At 48.3% G+C, this 19,528-nt stretch overlaps 1 protein-coding gene across 23 annotated transcripts in view; it reads left to right on the forward strand.

The window, feature by feature from the left end:
* Window positions 1–2,154: 2,154 nt before the first annotated feature.
* CD44 (CD44 molecule (IN blood group)) overlaps window positions 2,155–19,528 on the forward strand; it is an 89,088-nt gene continuing 71,714 nt past the window's right edge. For 5 of the 23 annotated variants that reach the window (XM_081238554.1, XM_081238555.1, XM_081238551.1 and 2 more), the window contains exon 1: window positions 2,156–2,393. In XM_081238554.1, coding sequence (XP_081094680.1) covers window positions 2,327–2,393 — 67 coding nt within the window. In that variant the 5' untranslated portion in view covers window positions 2,156–2,326. Of the gene's footprint in view, window positions 2,394–19,528 lie in introns of all 23 variants that reach the window. The other 18 variants (XM_081238537.1, XM_081238538.1, XM_081238556.1 and 15 more) reach the window with 9 other exon arrangements.

Raw genomic sequence — 19,528 nt, forward strand, 5'->3', positions numbered from 1 at the left:
CCCATGAGAGAGTCGTGGAATGCTAGCCACTGAGCATTTGGGGAGTAGTGGGTCCAGTGATTTTTTAGCCTCAAACACTGTCCCTGAAAATGCAAGAAGAGCAGCCTATTGTCAAGCAGCCTCTCCCCAACTCAAAAACTTACACTGAACTAGATAGTGTTTGTTATTGGCTAAATGTTTGTCTCCCCTGCAAGTTCATATGTTGAAATCTTAACCCCCAGTGTGAGGGTATTAGGAGGTGGGGCCTTTGAGAGGTAATTAGGTCATGTGAATGGAGCTCTCATGAATGGGATTAGTGCCTTTATAAGGAGGGACACACAAGAGAGCTTGTCCTTCTCTCTCTCTCTCTCTCCCTCCATCCCCCTCTCTCCCTCTTGTGAGGATAGGAGAAGACAGAGAAGATGACTATCTGCAAACCAGAAGAGTGTTCTCACCAGAACCAGACCATATTGGCACCCTGATCTTGGACTTCTCAGCCTCCAGAACTGTGAGAAATAAATTTCTGTGGTGTAAGCCACCCAGTCTGTAGTATTTTGTTACAGCAGCCCGAGCTAAAATAGTGGGGATGGCTGCACAATTTTGTGACTGTATGAAATGCTACCTAATGGCTAAAATGTTAAATTTTATGTTAGGTGTATTTTAGTGCAACAACAAAAATAATAAACTTACATTGGCTCCCTATTTCTTAAGGATCAGACTTCCTAGTATAATTTACAAACTGGCCCCTGCTTCCTCCCGCCAGCCTCATGCCTTGCTGTCCCCCTTCAACCTTTTCATCTGATCAAATGTTCCAACTGTTCTCCAAAGTCAAAGGCTCCTTCAGAGTCTTGTCACAGCTACTGGTAACCACTATCATTTTCTGTGTGTCTCACCAGGCAAGAATTCCATTTAGATTTACTTTCAGTCGTCCACATTAACAATAAATACTGTTTCTGCTTTTCAAATATTAAACCACAATGTTATAGATAGATATGATTATGATGCAAAGTATGGTTTTTCAAACTCAAAATGCCTCTGCTGAAGAATAGGACAATCTCCTCCCTTTTTTGAGATTTGCCAAGTAGGATAGATGGGGGGAAAGTGGATTAACGTTTGCATAGATAGGAGTATACATGGAAGCAAGAAAGAAGGGATAGATGTGTGGGTGGGTGAGAGGACAGATAAAATGATGAAAGGATAGGTGGATGATTGATAGATGGTTGAATGATGGATGAATACATGTATGAACAGATATGTAGGTGGATGGATGGAGAAGAGAATAGTGTATAGATGGATGTGGATTTACAAAGAGATGTGAAAAGCTTAAGAAAGATGGATGAGAAGTTGTATGGGAGGGGCGTTGGAAGAATATGTGGTTGGATGGATGGACAGATGAAAGTATGTGTGGTTGGATAAATGGATGGACAAGAGGCTGGATGGATGTGTGAGCCCTGGAGGGATGTAAGGTAAGATGGGCAGGTAGACGAATGCGTGGATGGAAGGATGTTTGGGAGGATGGATGAATGGGTGGATAAATCCAGATGCCTGCCTGGGACTGGAAGATGATGACACATAGGTCAGTGGAGCCAAATTCCAGCCCCATGGCTGGCTATCATTAGCTTTCTCCAAGCAGTCCTGATAAGAATAAAACATTCACCTGAGGTATGTGGACTTCCTTCTCTTTCAAGGGAAGAAGAATGAGCTCTTCCTCTCTCCTCTGGGAAGAATCGCAAGCTCCCCACCATGGGCAGGGAAAAACCACTCTCCCACTGTCCCAGCTCCTCTCCCAGAATATCCAGCTGCCTGTGAAACCCAGAAAGAAGAGTTCCCCCGCCACAGTCAAAGAGAAACCTAGCGGAGAGGAGAGGCCAGAGGCTGAACCCAACGGCGCGAGGTTTTAGGACTCAGTCATTCCCTCCTGCGTCCAGAGGCTGCGCTCCCAGACGCCGGGAGAGGAAAGCCGGTGCGCCCCGGGTGCACGGGGACCCCGAGGCCCTCCGGGCGCCCGCCCAGGCACCCCCCCGCTTTACCAGCTCCGAGGAGAACGGGCCGTGGCGGGGCGGGGGGGGACCAGCGCCAAGGAGAGCTGGTACGTCTTTAAACTTCTGCCGGCTGCTTAGTCACAGCCCCCTCGCTTGGGTGTGTCCTTCCTCGCTCCCTCCCTCTTAGGTCACTCTCTCAGCCCTCGAATAAAAACTGCACCCAACTTCCGAGGCGCCCTCATTGCCAGCCGGACCCCAGACTCCGACAGGTTCGGGCGCCCTGCTCGCCCCGTGCTCCACTGCCCCCAGCCCAGCGCCCGGCCCCTCCGGTTCCACTCGCTTGCTTTCTTGGCCGCTCCGACGCCATGGACACGTTCTGGTGGCGCGCAGCTTGGGGACTCTGCCTCGTGCAGCTGAGTCTGGCGCAGATCGGTGAGTGCCCGCCGGGGCGGCGGGAGGGAGTGGCCCGAGTGGCCGGGACCCAGCCGGCAGCCGCGCGGGCTGAGTTGGCCCTGGGGGGCCGGAGTTAAATGGGCGGCGAGCGGCTGGGATTTGGTGGAGAGCGGGGCGAGGATTTGCGCTAAGCTCTTGGAGAGCCTGTCGGTGGGAAGCACCGTTTTGTTGAAAGGAAAAGAGAAAGGGCGAAGAAAAGTTTGCTGGGCAGGCTGCCGGCGCGCGGTCGTGGGTGAGGTCTTTGCTGCCGGAGGAGCACAGGGCAGAAAGTAACTGTATTCCTGGGTGCGCGCCGCCCGTGTCTGGACTAACAGGCTCCTGTGCCCAAGGGCGCTTGAAGCCTGGCTGGGCAGTGGCCGGGCAGCGAAGAACTGGGCAGGGCAGGGGCTGGGGCTGGGGCAGGGACAGGGCTGTTAGCGAGGTGACCGTAGAGGTGGGCACAGTTGCCATGAGTGAGAGCTGGTGGCAGTGAGCTTTCCAGAAAGGAGTCCTGGCTTCCTGCGGCTCCCCCACTGCGCCTGGGTTCCAAAGCTCTTACAGTTGGCTCCGGTCACTAACGATCTTAATGCTTGTGGGAACTTGAACTAGCTCTGTGGCGAGGCTCTGGGTCGCCACGAGGTGCCAGCCTGGGGCAAGGAGTGTGAGTAGGAGAGGCAGTGACTGGGCCAGCTGCTCCATCCTTGCAGCCTCCTGCTTCTGCCAGTGGGTTAGGGGAAATCCAGACAGTAATGTGACTCCTATATTCTGCCTGTCAGCCTCGGAGCAGGGGGGGGCCACCTGGGCTCCAGGGGGGCATCATGGATCCTGGAGCCGGGCTGCCAATATCCCATCCCAACAGGGTCTGTGCCTTTCTTTCGGTGGCTGTGGATGGAGTGGCTGTGTGTGAGGGGTTCTGGTGAGGCTGAACTCCAAGCATTCCTTTGTCTATATATCTACAGGTAATCACATGGCTGATTTGCTTATCACCGACAAAATTAATTTTTCTTTTAAGAATTGACAGCTGGGTCAACCTATGGGTAATTCTACTCAGCAAGTATTTATTTATTTTTTAATTTTTTAATTTTTTTTTTTTTTTTTGCTGTACGCAGGCCTCTCACTATTGTGGCCTCTCCCATTGCGGAGCACAGGCTCCGGACGCGCAGGCTCAGTGGCCATGGCTCACGGGCCCAGCCGCTCCGCGGCATGTGGGATCTTCCCGGACCAGGGCACGAACCCGTGTCCCCTGCATCGGCAGGCAGACCCTCAACCACTGCACCACCAGGGAAGCCCTCAGCAAGTATTTATTAAACCCAGCTCTGCGGGTACCAAGAAAGTAAAAGACACAGTCCTACCTGGGTGCTTTAGACTGAGGATAAGTGGGGATCTAGGATTTAGATTCCTGAAACAGAAAAAGCAATAATTAATAATAATAATTAGTAGTAAGAGGCATGACACAGCACTAGCCACCATTTATTATACACTGGCTGTGCCAGGCACTGTGCTAAATTCTTTACATGCGTTCTCTCATTTTACCCTCACAATGGCCAAGTGAGACGTATTGTGTTGTTAGTCCTGTTTTCTAGGAGGGAAACAAACTGAAGCTCAGAGAGGTTAAGTGACTTGCTGGTGTTCACACAGCCAAGAGGATTGGTGCTCATGTGAACCAGGCCCCTTAGCCTGTTGCTTAGTCAGAATCCATCAGGCTGTATGTATGGCATAGATAAACCCAGAAGGGGTTTTGTGGAAGGAAGGGTCGGGTCATGGTGGACCAGAGGCCTTAGAGAAGGCTTCCAAAGGGAACTGGAGCTCCAAGGAGTCCTTGAAAGGCAGAGAAGAGGGAAAGATTTCAGGGAGAGCCGTGAGCTTGGCCTCAGGGAAGAGGGACCATGCTGGTGTCTCCATGGCCTGTAGGCAAGTTTATTTGTATGTTACCTTCCCGTGACATCTTCTGCTTTGATTCTGAGGATTCTGACTCCTCACTCCTTCCATCCTTAGCCCTGATTCTTCTAAAGGGCCCCAGCCCCCAATATTTGGCACTGTCCTGACCCTTGAAGTTCTCCCCGAGACCAGCGGGCTCATTCCCGCCCTGCGTTCCCGTGGTCCCTTTGGGCAGCGTCACTTGGAGGAAGCACAGAAAAGTGCCAGTAGCAATAACTGCCTGCACCCGGGCTTTCGTGTGCTTGTAAAGCTGTTTGGAAGGAACTGAGACTTGGAAAGGAGATGTGACCTAACAGCGGGCTCGGGCTGGGCAGGAAGAGAGAGGAAGGAGAAAGGGGAGGTGGGGAGGCTCTGCTGCTGCCCCACCAGCAGAGGCACTGGGCTGTGGAGGACAGTGAGGAAACTCTGGAAAGGGGCAAGTTTTGGGGGAGGAAGAAAGTGTCCAGTCTTCATATTGGAAAGCAAGAAGTAGAGACATGGCCCAATGCAGTTAAGCAGCATTGGACCCAGACCCTCCAAGTTGGAGAACAGATATCTTGAACTAGGTGTCACATGTGGAAGGAAGAAAATGGCCCCGGGTAGAGGGCAGTGGGATGAGCCCTCCATACCTCTCCGCCTCCTTTTCTCTGTGGGTGAGAGGTCGCTGCTAGGGAATCGTGCCCCTGGTGTTTAGAAAGAGGGGTGCGTCTGAGACCTCTGGGGCTTGTGGGTGGCCGGCACCCTTCTGATCTCTCTGAGCATTAAAGACCCCTGTTTCTGGGAGTTAGAGCTTTGGCTGTGTTTTCCCAGGTGAAGAAGAAAGGAAGCAAACCTCCACCACTGCTGAGGTCAGTTCGCATCCATTAATTCAGTTGTGCCCCAAAACCACAATGGACATCTTACTTCCTGCAAAGGCACAGGGCTAAGTAGGTGTGTTTGAGGCTAGCAGCCAGTAGGAAAAGTTTCCATTCTTTTTCCAAATTGCCCCACGCAGGAAAGGATGCTGGGCAGCGTGAAATTCTTAGTTTATGACAGATCGCCTTCCATTCATTCAAGAACTATTTCCTGACTCACTGTCATACACCCCAAGGATCATATAGAAAAACCCTTTCTCTTTCCCAAGGAGAAAACAGATCCCAAAAGGGAGAGAAAGGTGATTTCCCCCCTCTCAAGCTGAGTGTTAGTGCAGGATGCTTTCCAAACCTCAGGTCTCTGAAATACCTCCATCCTCAAGGACTCTGACAGCTCCACCTCTACGCCCTGCAGGGGGTGGGGAGAGTGCGGTCTATGACGTAGCAACATTTGTTTCATGCCTGAAATACTGTCTTAAATACTCATTACAATTTTGCATTTTCCTCCACAATATACCCAGTTTAATGTAAGAGTAATGATATATTTCTTATAATCGAGCAAAGTTGCTGCTTGGGGAAGAGTCTCAATACTGTCTGGGGTCTCCTGGAGTGTCGCTGGATCCCTCCCAGTTAGGAGCACCCCAGCTTTAAAAGCCTGACGCTCAGCTCCTCTGCGAAGTAGGGTCCTAAGTCCTCAGGAAATACCATTCACTGAGCACTGACTCTGTGCTAGGCATTCAGCTAGGGGCTTTGAATAGGTTATCCTATATAAGCCTCATGACAGCTCTATGTACACTTAGCACTCTCTTCATTCCATTTTCTAGATAAAGAAATTGAGGCTCAGGGAGTTGACATGACTTGCTCAAGGACACACAGCTAGTGAGTGATGGAGTTTTCTAACATCCCCCATGGTAGACTCCCATGCCTGTGTTCCTTTGACTCATTACTTTGCCTCTGGAGGACTTTGGAAATTGTGTGAGGCCAGTGAACATGAAGCCTGGTATGAGTGGCTTTCCTCTCCCCCTGGCAGGCTGAGGACTCTTGGCTGTCCTGCTCTGCCCTGGCCTGTCTCTCCCCAGGCCTGGCCACAGCTGTCAAGAGATGCCAACCTAGTTATTTGTTACTAAAATAAGTCGATTCCCTTATCAGAGTCCAGCTGCCCTTCTAGACATGCTCTCATTTGCAGGCTTGGAGAAAAGGGAGAGGCTGTTCCTTGTCTAAGAGACAAGTCAGGGCAAGGTCTTTTGCCTGGAAATTAAGAAAGGGGCCCTGCAGAGGCTCTGACCCTGCAAGCATTCTGGGTACAATGACCCAGGAAGCCCCCTCATCCCATGCTCAATGGAAACCCTCAGCATTTAGCAGGTCATATGTGTCCAGTGAGGGAGAGTCTTGAGGACCCCGGTCATGGGCTGACACGGTTCTCTAGAAAACTCAGGGGTCTTGAATGAAAAGTCATTGTGGGGCTCTAGGTGGAACATGGTCACTCAAGTGAGATTTCACTTTGGCCTTGGGTGTCAGACGGTTCCAGGCAGGGGTCCCTGATGGAGAGAAGGTGGTGGGAGCAAAGCCGACCTCCCCAGCCATCCATCCTGGCTGGGATGGGGGCTGAGATACCAGCTGCCATTGTGTTTCCCCTGCACCTCCTTTTTAGCTGACTCTACCCAGAGCCTGAAAGGGAAGTGGGTCTTGTGAAAGAATGAACTGAAGCAGGTGGCAGATGCCGCCATACAAAGTGCAGTTCTCAAAGGGGATCTTTTCTGCCTCAGAGAGAAATTCTGGGGGTTTGCACAGCCAGAAGCTGATGACTCAAGTTCCTTTGTGTCCCCTCTTGAATGGGAAGCACACAAGTGTTCTTTAGAATCACCAGGGGAGGCTGGTGCCTCCAACCTTAAATTGGAACCCCACTTTTCACTCCCTTAGCAAGTTGATAGTTTTCTTAAAAAGGGCCCTCCCCCAAAGCTGGCCAGCAAGGGTTTGGGAAGTTTGTGGCTGCGGAGTCTGGCTTGGCATGGACGCAGTTGTGGGGCACTCCAGATTTTCCAGGAGTGTCAGGATTTCAAATATGCAAATACTCTACCAATTGAAGCTTAGTGTATATTTTGACTAAATATTTATATATTTTTCTACAAATAAGTACATGGCTTTGTGTGATTAGAAGTCAGAAACTTGCATGGATTTTTGCATAAATGAAAATCACATTTATACAACTCGTGAATCAGTCTAGTGTCCGATTAAATTGATATTTGGTTCAGAAAATGTGTACTTTTGGAGAGGAACATTTGTATTCCTCCGCTCTCCACTTTTTGATCACCCCAATATGTGAAGTACCAAGAAAAGCTACATATAGGGTTTTTGCTTGCTAGGTGTGGACATACACAAGGTGTGGGTGTGCCCGTAGCTATATATGCATCTGAACACATGTGTCTACACATAATGTGGGTATTGCTGGTCAATCCTTAAGCATTTATAATGTGTCTTCTGTAGGTCCCATGCTGTGTGGGGTACTACAGGGGGATTAAGTGTGTGAGCTGTGGGACTTCTATCCAAGAACCTTATGGTTCTACACATGTAAGACAGTGCCATCAAGTGACAGCCTGGCCATTTTAGATCGTAAAGCTAACAGCCTTGCCAAGCTGAAGCACAGCTAGGAGGGCTGGGGAATCAGTGATGGGGAGGGGGAGGGGGCAGTGTGGACAAGAGAGGATTTGAATATCTGAAGAAGAGGGAGTGAGATAGGAGTGTGTATATTTCTGTTACTCTGCTATTAATTTACCTCCTCTTGAGTAAGTTCATTAACTGGACAATATATCCAGCAAACGTTCACTCACTCACTGCCTATTTGGTGCACCCAGCGGATAGGTCCTGAGAGCTCATGGTCAGAAGGACACACTCCTCACTCCTGAGTAGTTCATGGTCTAGTGTAGGGTTTCCTGGATAACGGCTGACTGTGAATCTCTGGCTTCCACACACTAGATTCTGGTAGTTCAAACCTCCCCCCGCCCACACCCCGTGTGACGACCAATATTGCCTCCAGACATGGCCAAATGGGGGGGTTGGTTAAAGTCGCCCCCGGTTGAGAATCCCTGGTGTCACTGGATGGTGGCCAACTTCATCTCTGACAAGGAGGTATCTGGTTCCCATAGGTCCCCAGTTAATTAGCCTAAAAGCTGCACAGGAAAATCAAGATAAATAAGCGTATCTGGGGCCAAGGGGTGCTAATGACTTTCACGCTTCTCATTGGAGGAAAACCCCAAACCAGACAGATCTTCTCTTATATCTCTTCTGCAGTGCTGTGTGGGCCCCCTGCCATCAGGGATAGAACCACACTCATTTCTGTGGTCCCGGATCCCAGTCCTGGCCCATAATTGTTACCAGTAACTGTTGAACTGAAATGAATGTCTAGAATATAGAAATTACTACATCCATGCTATATATGAAAGCATGCCTGACAGTCTACCTAAGATACAGATGCATTTGTCTGTATATGACAGCAGTGGTGATGGCTGCCTTCTCCAGGACAGGGCTGAGACAGGCATTTGGCCGGCCAGCTGCCCACCACAGGGCTCATGGTTGGTCTGCCCAAGGAGGGAGATCGCCCGTCTGTTTGTGGCTTTGGTGGCTGCTTGCTGTGTCTGGGGACGTCCGACTAAGGACAGGGTGACTCACTTCTTGGGCCAAGAAGAGAGTGAGAGCCAGGCAGGATAATGACACCAATCCCCAAATTGAAGCCTCAAAATAAAACACTCCCATGCAATGGCCCACTTGGAGCTCTGGTTATTTTGGAGATGCTGATCTGAGGTTGGACTCTTTGGGTGAGAGGCCCACACCCTCCCGTGCAATGCCACACCTGCTTCTGGAAGGCGGTGGCAGCTGGGAGAGAAGCAGAAGTACTTCCCAGAAGTCTTTGCCTTCTGTGTGCGTCTCCTGCAGCAGCTACAGGTCTCCTGGGAAGCCTGACATCTACTTTGGCGGCAAACTGTGCCTCCTTTCCAGGGAGCTCACCACGTGTGAAGTCGCCCACAACCAGGGCAGGTCCTGCCTTCCCATGGATCATCCACCCTGTGAAACGTAGGGGCAGGGAGTCAAAGACAGGATGAGAGGGTGGGTGTCATGGGGGCACAGAACCTGATGCAGCCAGATCTCCCTGAGTTTGGGGTGCACCACCTGCCTGGGTGTGTCCTCCTGAGGCCAGTGTCCCTTCTAAGAACAAGTGTACACAGACAGGCCCCAGGTGGGTGGGGAAGGGCTGAGTCACTAAGGAGGTGATTTGCAAAACTCAGGCCTGAAAAATCTTTCTCGAGTCTTCAGCTTTTGAGAGTAAACATTAATTGCAAAACTCCAGGGAAACAGAGAATTCACGTAGACCAGTAATTTTGAGCCTTTGCTCTGGTGTCATGGCGAATCTCCTCAAGCTGTGCCTGAAAGTTCATCTTTCTAACCCTCAGCCTTTCTTGAGAGTTAGAGCTCTTGTGCCTTTTGTGGTTGTTTCTTTGCAGCTAGTTGTATGTATTTGAGATACCGTCACCGCTACTCCTAATAATAGCAAACACAGAGTGCTGACCACATGCCGGTGCCATCCTAATTTTTCCTCTATACTAACTTGTTTAATCCATGCACTAACCTTAGGAAGAAGTGTTATTATTATCCCTCTTTTACCAATGAGAAAACTGAGTCATAGAGAATTTAAGTAACTTGCTCAAGGCCACAGAGCTGGTAAGTGATGGAGCTAGGATTCAAACCCAGTTTGTCTAGCTGCTGGGTTCATGTTCTTGGTCACTGCATTGCTGTGCCTCCCTTCGTATATCAAGATGTCAGGGTGCCCCAGAAACCCGAACGATGATACCTGCTAGTACTCTGGTTGTCTTCATAAATCCCGTTTAGGAATCCGAGGCGGGCAGGATCCTAACGTCCACAGAGCTGGTTTTGCTCTCCCTTTATACATGTGATGTCAGAGGAGGGGGCTGGAATTGCAAATATGAAGGAGAAAGAAGTAATGGAAATGTCTTCCCATTCATACTCTGAGCAGCTCATTCATTCCAATTCCTGGATACAAGTTCTGTTTTCTTCTATACGGGGTGGAGGCGGGGGGAGTTGGGGAGAGGCTCGGATTCAAAGGGATGGTGAATTGAGTTGTTTGTTCATGATCACTTCCGTACTTGTCACCTGATGGACGAGGAGGTTGCTGATGGGTTGCTCCATCATCTAGGACTTTGGCTCATGACAGGATAAAAGTTGGGAGAGGAGCCAATCAAACAGCAGCAAAAATGTTTGCCCTCAGCTTACGGGTCCGTGATGCCAGGACCTTCTCTCTAGCAGCTAGAACTGGTGACAGAAAGGGGTCCTCTGAGAGCGAAGGCTGTCAGGAATCAGTCTGTGCTCACCGCGGGCACCAGGAATCGAGCAAAAGCTAGAAGTGTGCCGCCACCCTTCTTCCCAGCTCCAGTGCAAACCAGTGGTCTGGCTTCTGTTTGGCACAGCAGGTGACCCTTGCAGGGGGGGCGGGGTGGGTAGCGTTGCCTCTGGGTGCCTGTCTGAGAAACAAGCCATCCCGGAAGGAAGGAGGCAAAGCCCCCTAGAAATGTCTGACTCAGTCTGCAGGAAGGGACCTCCGCCTTTGGCCTGGGGGCAGAAACTCATCACAGATCCCCATCTGTTTCAATTTCAGTACGTCTTTTTGCACTTGAGCGGGTCTGCAGTGCCTTCCTGAAGAAATCACAAGCCAGTAGTGGATCTAGGCAGCGTCTTTTTCTACATCCTCTCTCAAAGAGAACCCACCAAGATATTAGAGTGAGGATGGTAAGACCTCTTCACAAGTGTTCACCATTATGGAAATTGAGATGCTAGGGAGAAATTAACAATTCCATGCAGCTCAGACCTGGTCTCCTGCCTCTGACCTAGAAGGTCATTTCTGCCCAGGCCCCTGGCTCCAAAAGTATTAAGTGGTGTAAATACTATACACCAGTCACAAATGTTGCCATTGTTGAATGTGTCCAGTCCACGAAGCAGATTCCAGCAGAGCCGAGCACCATCTTACAGTCTGCAGGAGACCAGTTGACGCCACTGAGTCAGCCCCAGAGCCACCAGTGAGCTTCAGGGCCACACTTCCCCGCAAGGGGTGGACAAGGGTTCAGGTACCCACCAGCGTGTCGGTCACATAGACGCAAATCAGAGTTTGGAGAGAGAAGTAATACTGCCCAGAAATCTCCTGCCCCAGAAGTTCGTCTTTGCAGTGGATCCTCTGTGATGGAACTAGTTATCTTCCCAAGGTCAACCTCAGAGGTCAGGTACATCCCTCTAGACTTCCCAAAGTGACTTTTACCTTCTCCTGTTGTCTACTAACTGTTTCTCCCTGATAATTCATAAAAACCCCACAAGCATATTTCCATCTAAAAAGAAGTTCAAGGGATGCCTCTGAGCTGTATTCTGATGCTCTGTTCTCTTTCACAGGTGATCCTATAAGCTTCTTAGGGGAAAGCTTATGCATTATGTGCATTTATGTACATTATGTACCATTTTGTATTGCTGTAGTCCCCAGCTGTCAGTTCCCCAATTACAGTAGACGTTCAATAAATATTGGATGGCTGACTGAATGAATGAGATTTCTAGATTTCGCTAGCAAAGCCATCTTTATCATTTACCTTCTGTGATTTTTTATGGGTTCCGGCTAATTTTTGTCATCCTTTTTTTATCTTTCTGATCTATAGAAACCTTTTTAGTATTTTTTTCCTAGCGGCTCATGTACTAATCCTCACATCTCCTTGAAATCACTTTTCTCTGCATGCTCTCTAATTTGAGTATATCCTTCTTCGAGTTTGACATGTCAGGCAAGGCGGAGGAAGTTTAGAGCTCACTGGGTTTTGTCCAGTAAACCAGGGATCTTGATTTCTTAGAAGTCTGTCTGCCTCTCGGCCCCAGCACTGCCCTCCAAAATCCGGCCTCATGTAGAAGGAACCCCAAGCTTCAAAATCATGTTCTCAAGAACACTCAGAGAAAAGCATTTGGCTTTTCGGTCACTAAGTTAAAAGGGAAAAATGGGAGGAGTTCTTTCTTTCAATGGTTTAAAGACCGTCCATACCAAACCAGCTATTTCGTATGGTGGTATGGGAGTTAGGGGGTTGGCTGTGGAGGAGGGCCGTGTGGAAGGAAGAAGGGCTGTAAAACAGGTTGATTCTCCTCCCCGCCCCTTAAGAGCAGCGTGAGCTCCAGCACTGCACACATTAAGTGTCTATAACAATGTGTAGCTCATAGTGTTTAGAGCTAAGTGTCTAGTACACTGAAGGTGCCCCAAGAATAGAAATGACTATGATATTTTAGTTCCTCTGTTACTGATTCACTATGTGATGCCAAACCGATCATTTTGCTTCCTATTTGCCTCCGATTTTCCATGTGTGAGATGAGACAGCAAGATTCTAGTTGATCTGTGCAGCCCTTTCCAGGCCTCGTGTTCTATAAACCCACCATTCTGTGGGCCCACAAACACCTAAGCCTCATAAAACTTAATGGAAGGAATAACACAACTATAATGCAGTCCCCCCCCAGTGCCCCCAGCACACAAAAGCGATGCCTGGTTTGTATTAAATGTCAGAAGTGAATTATTAATCCACACCAGAAACAACAAGCATATGGACCCAGTTACACTCTAAACTCCAATGGGCAAGAAAGACTCCTAGGCCAAGGTGCTTTGCTCAGAGGACTCCCCCGAATCCTCCTGACCACCTGCAGGTGAGCAGATGAAGTTTAAGCCAGAGAAGTTAGCAACAGGTGTCAGTCACACAGCTAAAACTGCAAGAAGTTAGCCCTGGGATTAGCCACAGGATCTGGATGCAATATTCTTTGAAAAAACATTGCTTCAAGAGGCCAGAGCAGTAAACCCCTGAAGAAGAGAAAAGACTGTGTCCTTCACTCTCAGAGCTCCATGAACACACTGGATTTCTCAGCTTCCCTCAAGGGAATCCTGCAACATGTTGGTGCAAAATGAACCCTAATATTCAGCCAAAGCAGTGCTTAGAGGGCAAGCTCTAGTATCCTAGGGAAAGTAACTTGGACAGCCATGGGAATCTGAAAAAAAAAAGGCAGACAAAAACAAACATCTAGATACCAAGGCACAGGGCAAGGCAGACCTTTGAGATGGTGAGTTGCTTCTTCTACAGAGAAACTTCCATACTCCTACTAAGATATTTCTTTCTTTTTCATGAGACCAGAGAAACTCTTCCTGCTCAGTGGGGAAAAAAAAGAAAAGAAAGAAAAGAAAAAGGAAGTTATAAAGACCGTGTTACTTAGGAGTTTGTCAGAGTGATGGGTCTGAGACTAAATGCCCTGTTGGGGTCTGACCTTCTATCAGTCACTGAAAATCCTTGTCAGATCACAGTCCATCCTGGGTATGTCCATATCCATCTGGAATCCACTAACCAGAAGTTGAAATACAACACCAGCCTGGGTTTAGTTCTCCTGTAGTAGGCAATGCCCTCGGTGATTACTGGGTACCATTCAGTCATCTGTATCTCCAGCCAGTCCCCCAGACACTGCATTCTAGGAGAAGTGAGAACCACATGTGGCCAACAGAGGCTCAACATTTCTCTGTCTTAGTCACAGGATGACTGTGGGCAAGGTTCTTCCTTTATTGGTTGCCTCTGTTTCCCCAGTTGTAAAATGGGGATACACTCACCAATCAATGCACTAAAAACTATCATGTGATTGGAAAGAATCCTTTGTGGAAAGAAGTGAGGGATGTAGAAGATCTAGTTTCTGTCCTCAGAGAGTTTACCGTTTGGTGAAAGAAAAATTAAACAAGTGAAGTAATTAATTATACAAGAAAGCAGACCTCTCTGTGAGCGGCAGTTGTATAGGATGGCTTCATGGAAGGAGTAAAGTTTGAGGATGAACTGAGCCTGGGAAAGAAGATGGACAGAGAGGGGAGAGCAACGCAGGGAAGTGTAAAGGATCAGCTGAAAGTTTAAAGTCAGAGAAATAAGTACGGCTTGATTGGGGTCAGGAGGGGGCTCCATCTACCTGAATAAGAGAGGCCATGTTGAAGAACAGTGAGGGATGAGGTTGGACAGATTCCAGGTGATCATGTAACAGTGGCAACATCTATGAGATCCAGTTATGCTGCCCCAGAGACTTAGAAGTTCTCATGACACCCTCTTTAGACTGTGCTAGACAGAGTTCAGAAAAAGGCCAGCTCCAACATTGGCTGAGATAAAACTTTGGCAACTTTTGGCAATTTAAGAGAATCCCAAACAGACTGTATGGCAGGGCAGCAATAACAGATTTCATCTCCTGTACCATTTCCCATTGATTGCTAGAGGCTGCCTGTGGGGCTGTGCTAAGAAGCCAAACCTTGGCTCACCCACAGAGAGTGCTGTGATCCATTAGTGATGTCTGCCATGGGCACAATATGGAGGATTTGACCCCCCTGTATCACATGGACATCCCCACAGTAGAGCAGTAGGCTTTTCTAGTCTACATTTCTGATAGTTGTGTGTAACTCTGGGAGTTGAATCTAGTCAGCTAGCCATACCATAAACTCCACCTCCTTCCAGAACAGTATAAATGAAGTCTCCCACCCAGAGGAGTTTGGTCCCTTGAGCCTTCTCTTATGATTAATTCACACTCTGTTTTCCCATTACCCCATGTGAGGTAAGATGCTGGGAGCAAAGAATTTCCTCTCTTTGAATCAGGGCCAGACATCCTGGCAAAGAGCTCTTTCTCGCATCAGCTTCTCCATCTGCAAACTGAGAAGACAAAAATGATTCCTCAGCCATGGGGGTGATAGGAGGCATAACTAGCTCATATGAGTTAAAGCCTTTGAAGATGAAAAGATCGTATATGCACGTTAATTACAACTTTTATCAGCCCTGGAGCCTCTGCATTCTCAGCTGCCACTGGGGCTCTTCTGTGCTTCCCAAATGCAAACAGTAGCAGCATTCCACAGTCTGACCTTCCTGGGTCCTGCTGGTAGAATCTAAGTCAAGAAGGCTGGATTCTAAACTCAGGCTGGTCAACCCACTCTGGGCTGCTCAAGTTTCCCTCTGTTCATCCCCAAGGGAAAAAGCAAGCTCACTACCTGGGCAGGTAAGATAAGATAGAACCAAGGTATAAACAAAAGGCTCCATCAAGAGTCTACTAGAAATAGCCCCTGGGTGAGATTAGGACACCCTGCTCCAATTCCCACTGTGTCAAAGCCTAATTGTGTGACCTTGGGCTACTGGCTTTATCTGTCTAATGCTTCAATACAGTGTGTGACCCACCCAGGGATAATAATCTGTCTGCTTCCCCTAGACCTCTCCACCTTTGCCTGCTGGTATGAAAGTGTTTTGTGCTGGTAGGCAGAAGCACGTGATGTAGAACTACAAGGTTCTATTATTACCTGAAGTCACTTTCACCTTTATCTCTGTCTCCTGTTGCTGGTTGACCCCAGTCATTGAAACTGTATTCTTCAGAAGGCTCACCCATCTCCTGCGAGCTGCCATCCCCTCCTGGGCAGTGCTTATCTAGGGGGCCCTGCTATGTGCTCAGGTTCTTGGTCCTGCCGTTTCCAGAGACAGGCGGAGGCAGCCAGCCTGCAGGGGACTGGGGTACCCTGCCAAGTTGAGTCACAATCCCCTTACTGGGGTAACTCAATAAGAGTGCTGGAGGCAGGGGCAGGAGGGCTTTCAGATGCTTTGCTAGGGCTTAGGTGCAAGACTGAGCTGGGTCGAAGTATGGATCCAAAGAGGGAAAAAAAGAGAAAGGGAGAAAGGGCCCTAAGTGAGAAGTTTTCATGAGCTGGTGACACGAAGCCAATGATGATGGCATGTCAGGATGGGAGAAAGTGCTAGAAATTGTATAGCCCGCTAGTTTTATTGGACAAACAAGGGAAGGATGTCTCAAAGACTGCACGTGACTTGCCCAAGGTCATACAACCAGTTCGAGTCAAAACTCTGGTTTCTGAACCTCAATCCAGTACTCTTTCCATTTCATACTTTCAGATGATAGAGGAAAGGGCACTAAACAGGAGGACAGTGGCTGACCAGGGCAAGAAGGCTCGGAGCGACAGAGAGGAAGATAAAATGGTCCTGGGTTTTGGGGGTTTTATGTGTGTGACACAATGGGAAACAGTGTAGGTGTTTGCACTCTGCTGGGGTCTTCATTGTACTTGGATCTGGTTTCCTGTGTAGTATCTTGTACATCCATATTTGGTGTTCGTTTTGATCCTTTTTGACTCAATGAGGCTTTGGAAACCAGAAGGCCCTGCATAACCTGGCATTGCTCTTGCCCAGCCTCTCTGATCAATCAGTGGTTTCCAAATGATCCATGTGTTCACTTAACACATATTTATTGAATACCAGTATGTGCCAGGCACTCTGCCAGGGGCTGGGGATACAACTTTAAACAAGAGAGGCACAGTTTCTGCTCTGATGGAACTTACCAGCTATCTGGCAAGACATAGTAAACAACTAATTATGCCCTTATTTAATTATGCTTGTGATCAGAGCTAGGAAGGAGAAGCCGGAGCTCGTGAGGGCTGGTAACGGGGAGTGCTCATCTGATCTAGAGCATCAAGGAAGACTTTTCAAGACTCCTCAGTGGATAGCAGTGACTATGTTTGCAGGATCCCCACAGTTCCTTGGGAGGCCTACCTCTTGGACTTCTCAACCCCACCAGCTCTCAGAACCGGGGGACAGTTTGGTGGGTGGGGTCAAAGCTCCTCATAGCAACTCTAGCCAAGGCAGCTCCTAGTCTAGCTGCCTCTCACGTGGGTCATCTGAGTAAGAGAACCAGAAAAGAAAGTTTTATTCCTCAAGATTCTGAAAGCAACCAGTTTATCCTACCTACCCTGCAAAAGACAGTGGTGGGAAGAGAACCATGGGAAGCTCCAAGCTGACTCAAGCTCTTAGAAGCACATGTTGGAGGAGAAAAGGAACCCAAACTCTGGGAAACAAAAAGTGTCATTTTTCCATGGGAGAAAAATTCATAACTTACTTAGGAATCTTGAGTGTTAAGCCTCGGTTTAGGGTCAGATTTATTGGCCCTTTTTTTTTTTTTTTTTTTTTTTTGCGGTACGCGGGCCTCTCACTGCTGTGGCCTCTCCCGTTGCGGAGCACAGGCTCCGGATGCGCAGGCTCAGTGGCCATGGCTCACGGGCCCAGCCGCTCCGTGGCATGTGGGATCTTCCCGGACCGGGGCATGAACCCGCATCCCCTGCATCGGCAGGCGGACTCTCAACCATTGTGCCACCAGGGAAGCCCTGTTGGCCCGTTTTATTGGAAGTTTCTTGGTCTTGTTTTAAGCACTTTGGTGGCTAGAGCTCGGGCCCAGGGTCTGTTGATGTGTAGGAAGGGGGAAGTTTATAGGATGACTTCCAGCAGCCATGCAGGTGCATCTCCTGGGTCCAGGCAGGAGGATCAGGCAAGAGCCCTGGGATTCAGATGTCCAACCATTTGACTACATGGGCCTCAGTCTTTTATTTCCTTTGTTGGTGGTTAACTACTTGGAGATGACCAGAGTGGACTCTATCAGGAGAGTGAGATCGATGTGGTGAGAAAAAAACAAAAACAAAAACACAAAACATCACTTATTTATCAATTGGTAGAATATAGGCACCAGCAATCCAAGTGGTCAGTTATAAACAACTGTGTCTTATAAACAAGAACAGGTTCAAGTTTATCCCCCACCCCCACCCCAAACAGTGATGATGATAACATCCTTTCCCTTTTATTCAGATGTGCTTTCTTGGGTTGGAGAGATAAGGGTGGAGTTATAGCTATCATGATTGAACATAAGCCACAACCCATCTATGCATCAAACCATGATGTATAGCCCCCCATGTAATTGTTATCTGTCACATTTTTCTTGGTATACCCACATCAGTTCATGTCAGCTGGGTATCTCTGTAAGTAACAGAATAATCAACCCTCATAAAACATTATCTCCCATAACAAGAAGTATGAAAGTAGGATGATTCCAGAAGCTCAATGCTGTTATCAAAGACCCGGTTTTCTTCCAACTTCCCACTCTGCCCCTCGCAGTGTCTTCCTTTAGTTTAGCCTCCTTCATGGTCCCAAATTGACTCCTACAGTTCCAGGCATCCAATGGAAAAACAAAATCATTATCCAGCACCAGAAGAAAGATGCTTATTCATAAACATCTCTTCTAGAAAAATGGAGGAGTGGCTTTTCTAGAAGTTCTTAATTGACTTCCCTTTGGAAGAATGGGGTCCCATTGCCTGGAATGCCCACACTGAACCAATAGCTGGCAAGGAGAACTCTGACCACGTGCTTGACTTAGACCAGTCATGATCTACCCAATTGAGCTAGGAGTTGGGGCCTCACCTCCCCTGAAGCACAAGTTTGAGATTTGGAACAAAATCGGGTTGCAATTAGAAGAATTTTATTGCATTGGTAACAATGTCTGTTATAATGAGTAAGGCCCTAAAGGGAGTCTATGCAACTGGTAGAGTTGTGGTTTGAGATTCTATGTAGGCAAAAGAAAAAAGGCAAAACTAAGTTCTTGTGTTTCTAAGCCACACCCTCAACCTTATCCTAAGAAGACACGCCTCACAGACGAAGTTCACATGGGGGACACACTGCAGTTTGAGGCTTAGATCATCTGGGTTTATACTCAGTCACAATAGCTATAACTTTATCCTTTTCTCTCTCCAGAAAAAGCATATCAGGGAATAACCTTAAATCTGTAATAATTTATAAGAAACTGAGCACACTTGAGCACTTTATTATTAGGATTTCATTATTGCGACCAATCTCAGCACTGCTGGAGCTACACTATGCCTGAGGACCACTAGTCTGCAGTGATCCATTTAAAAAGAATTACTGGGCTTCCCTGGTGGTGCAGTGGTTGAGAATCTGCCTGCTAATGCAGGGGACACGGGTTCGAGGCCTGGTCTGGGAGGATACCACATGCCGCGGAGCAACCAGGCCTGTGAGCCACAACTACTGAGCCTGCACGTCTGGAGCCTGTGCTCCGCAACAAAAGAGGCCGCGATAGCGAGAGGCCTGCGCACCGCGATGAAGAGTGGCCCCCGCTTGCCGCAACTGAAGAAAGCCCTCGCACAGAGACGAAGACCCAACACAGCAAAAATAAATAAATTAATTAATAAACTCCTACCCCCAACATCTTCTTAAAAAAAAAAAAAGAATTACTGTGACCTTGGAAGAGCATCTCTTCCTGTAAATTATGAGATGATGACCCCCAAGGGAGGGAGGCTGCTTCCCTTTTCAGAAACTACACTCCTGGAGTGTTTTAATGTGTGTGAAGTGTTTTCAACTCCAGTATCTAATCCAGCCCTCCTATTAACTTTGTGGTGAGCATTATTACACTCCTGTAGAGGAGGGAAGTTTAATGACTTTCCCAGGGTCATAGAGCTCA

This window comes from Mesoplodon bidens (genome assembly GCF_964165515.1).
Source record: "Mesoplodon bidens genome assembly, chromosome: 7".
NCBI lineage: Eukaryota > Metazoa > Chordata > Mammalia > Artiodactyla > Ziphiidae > Mesoplodon > Mesoplodon bidens.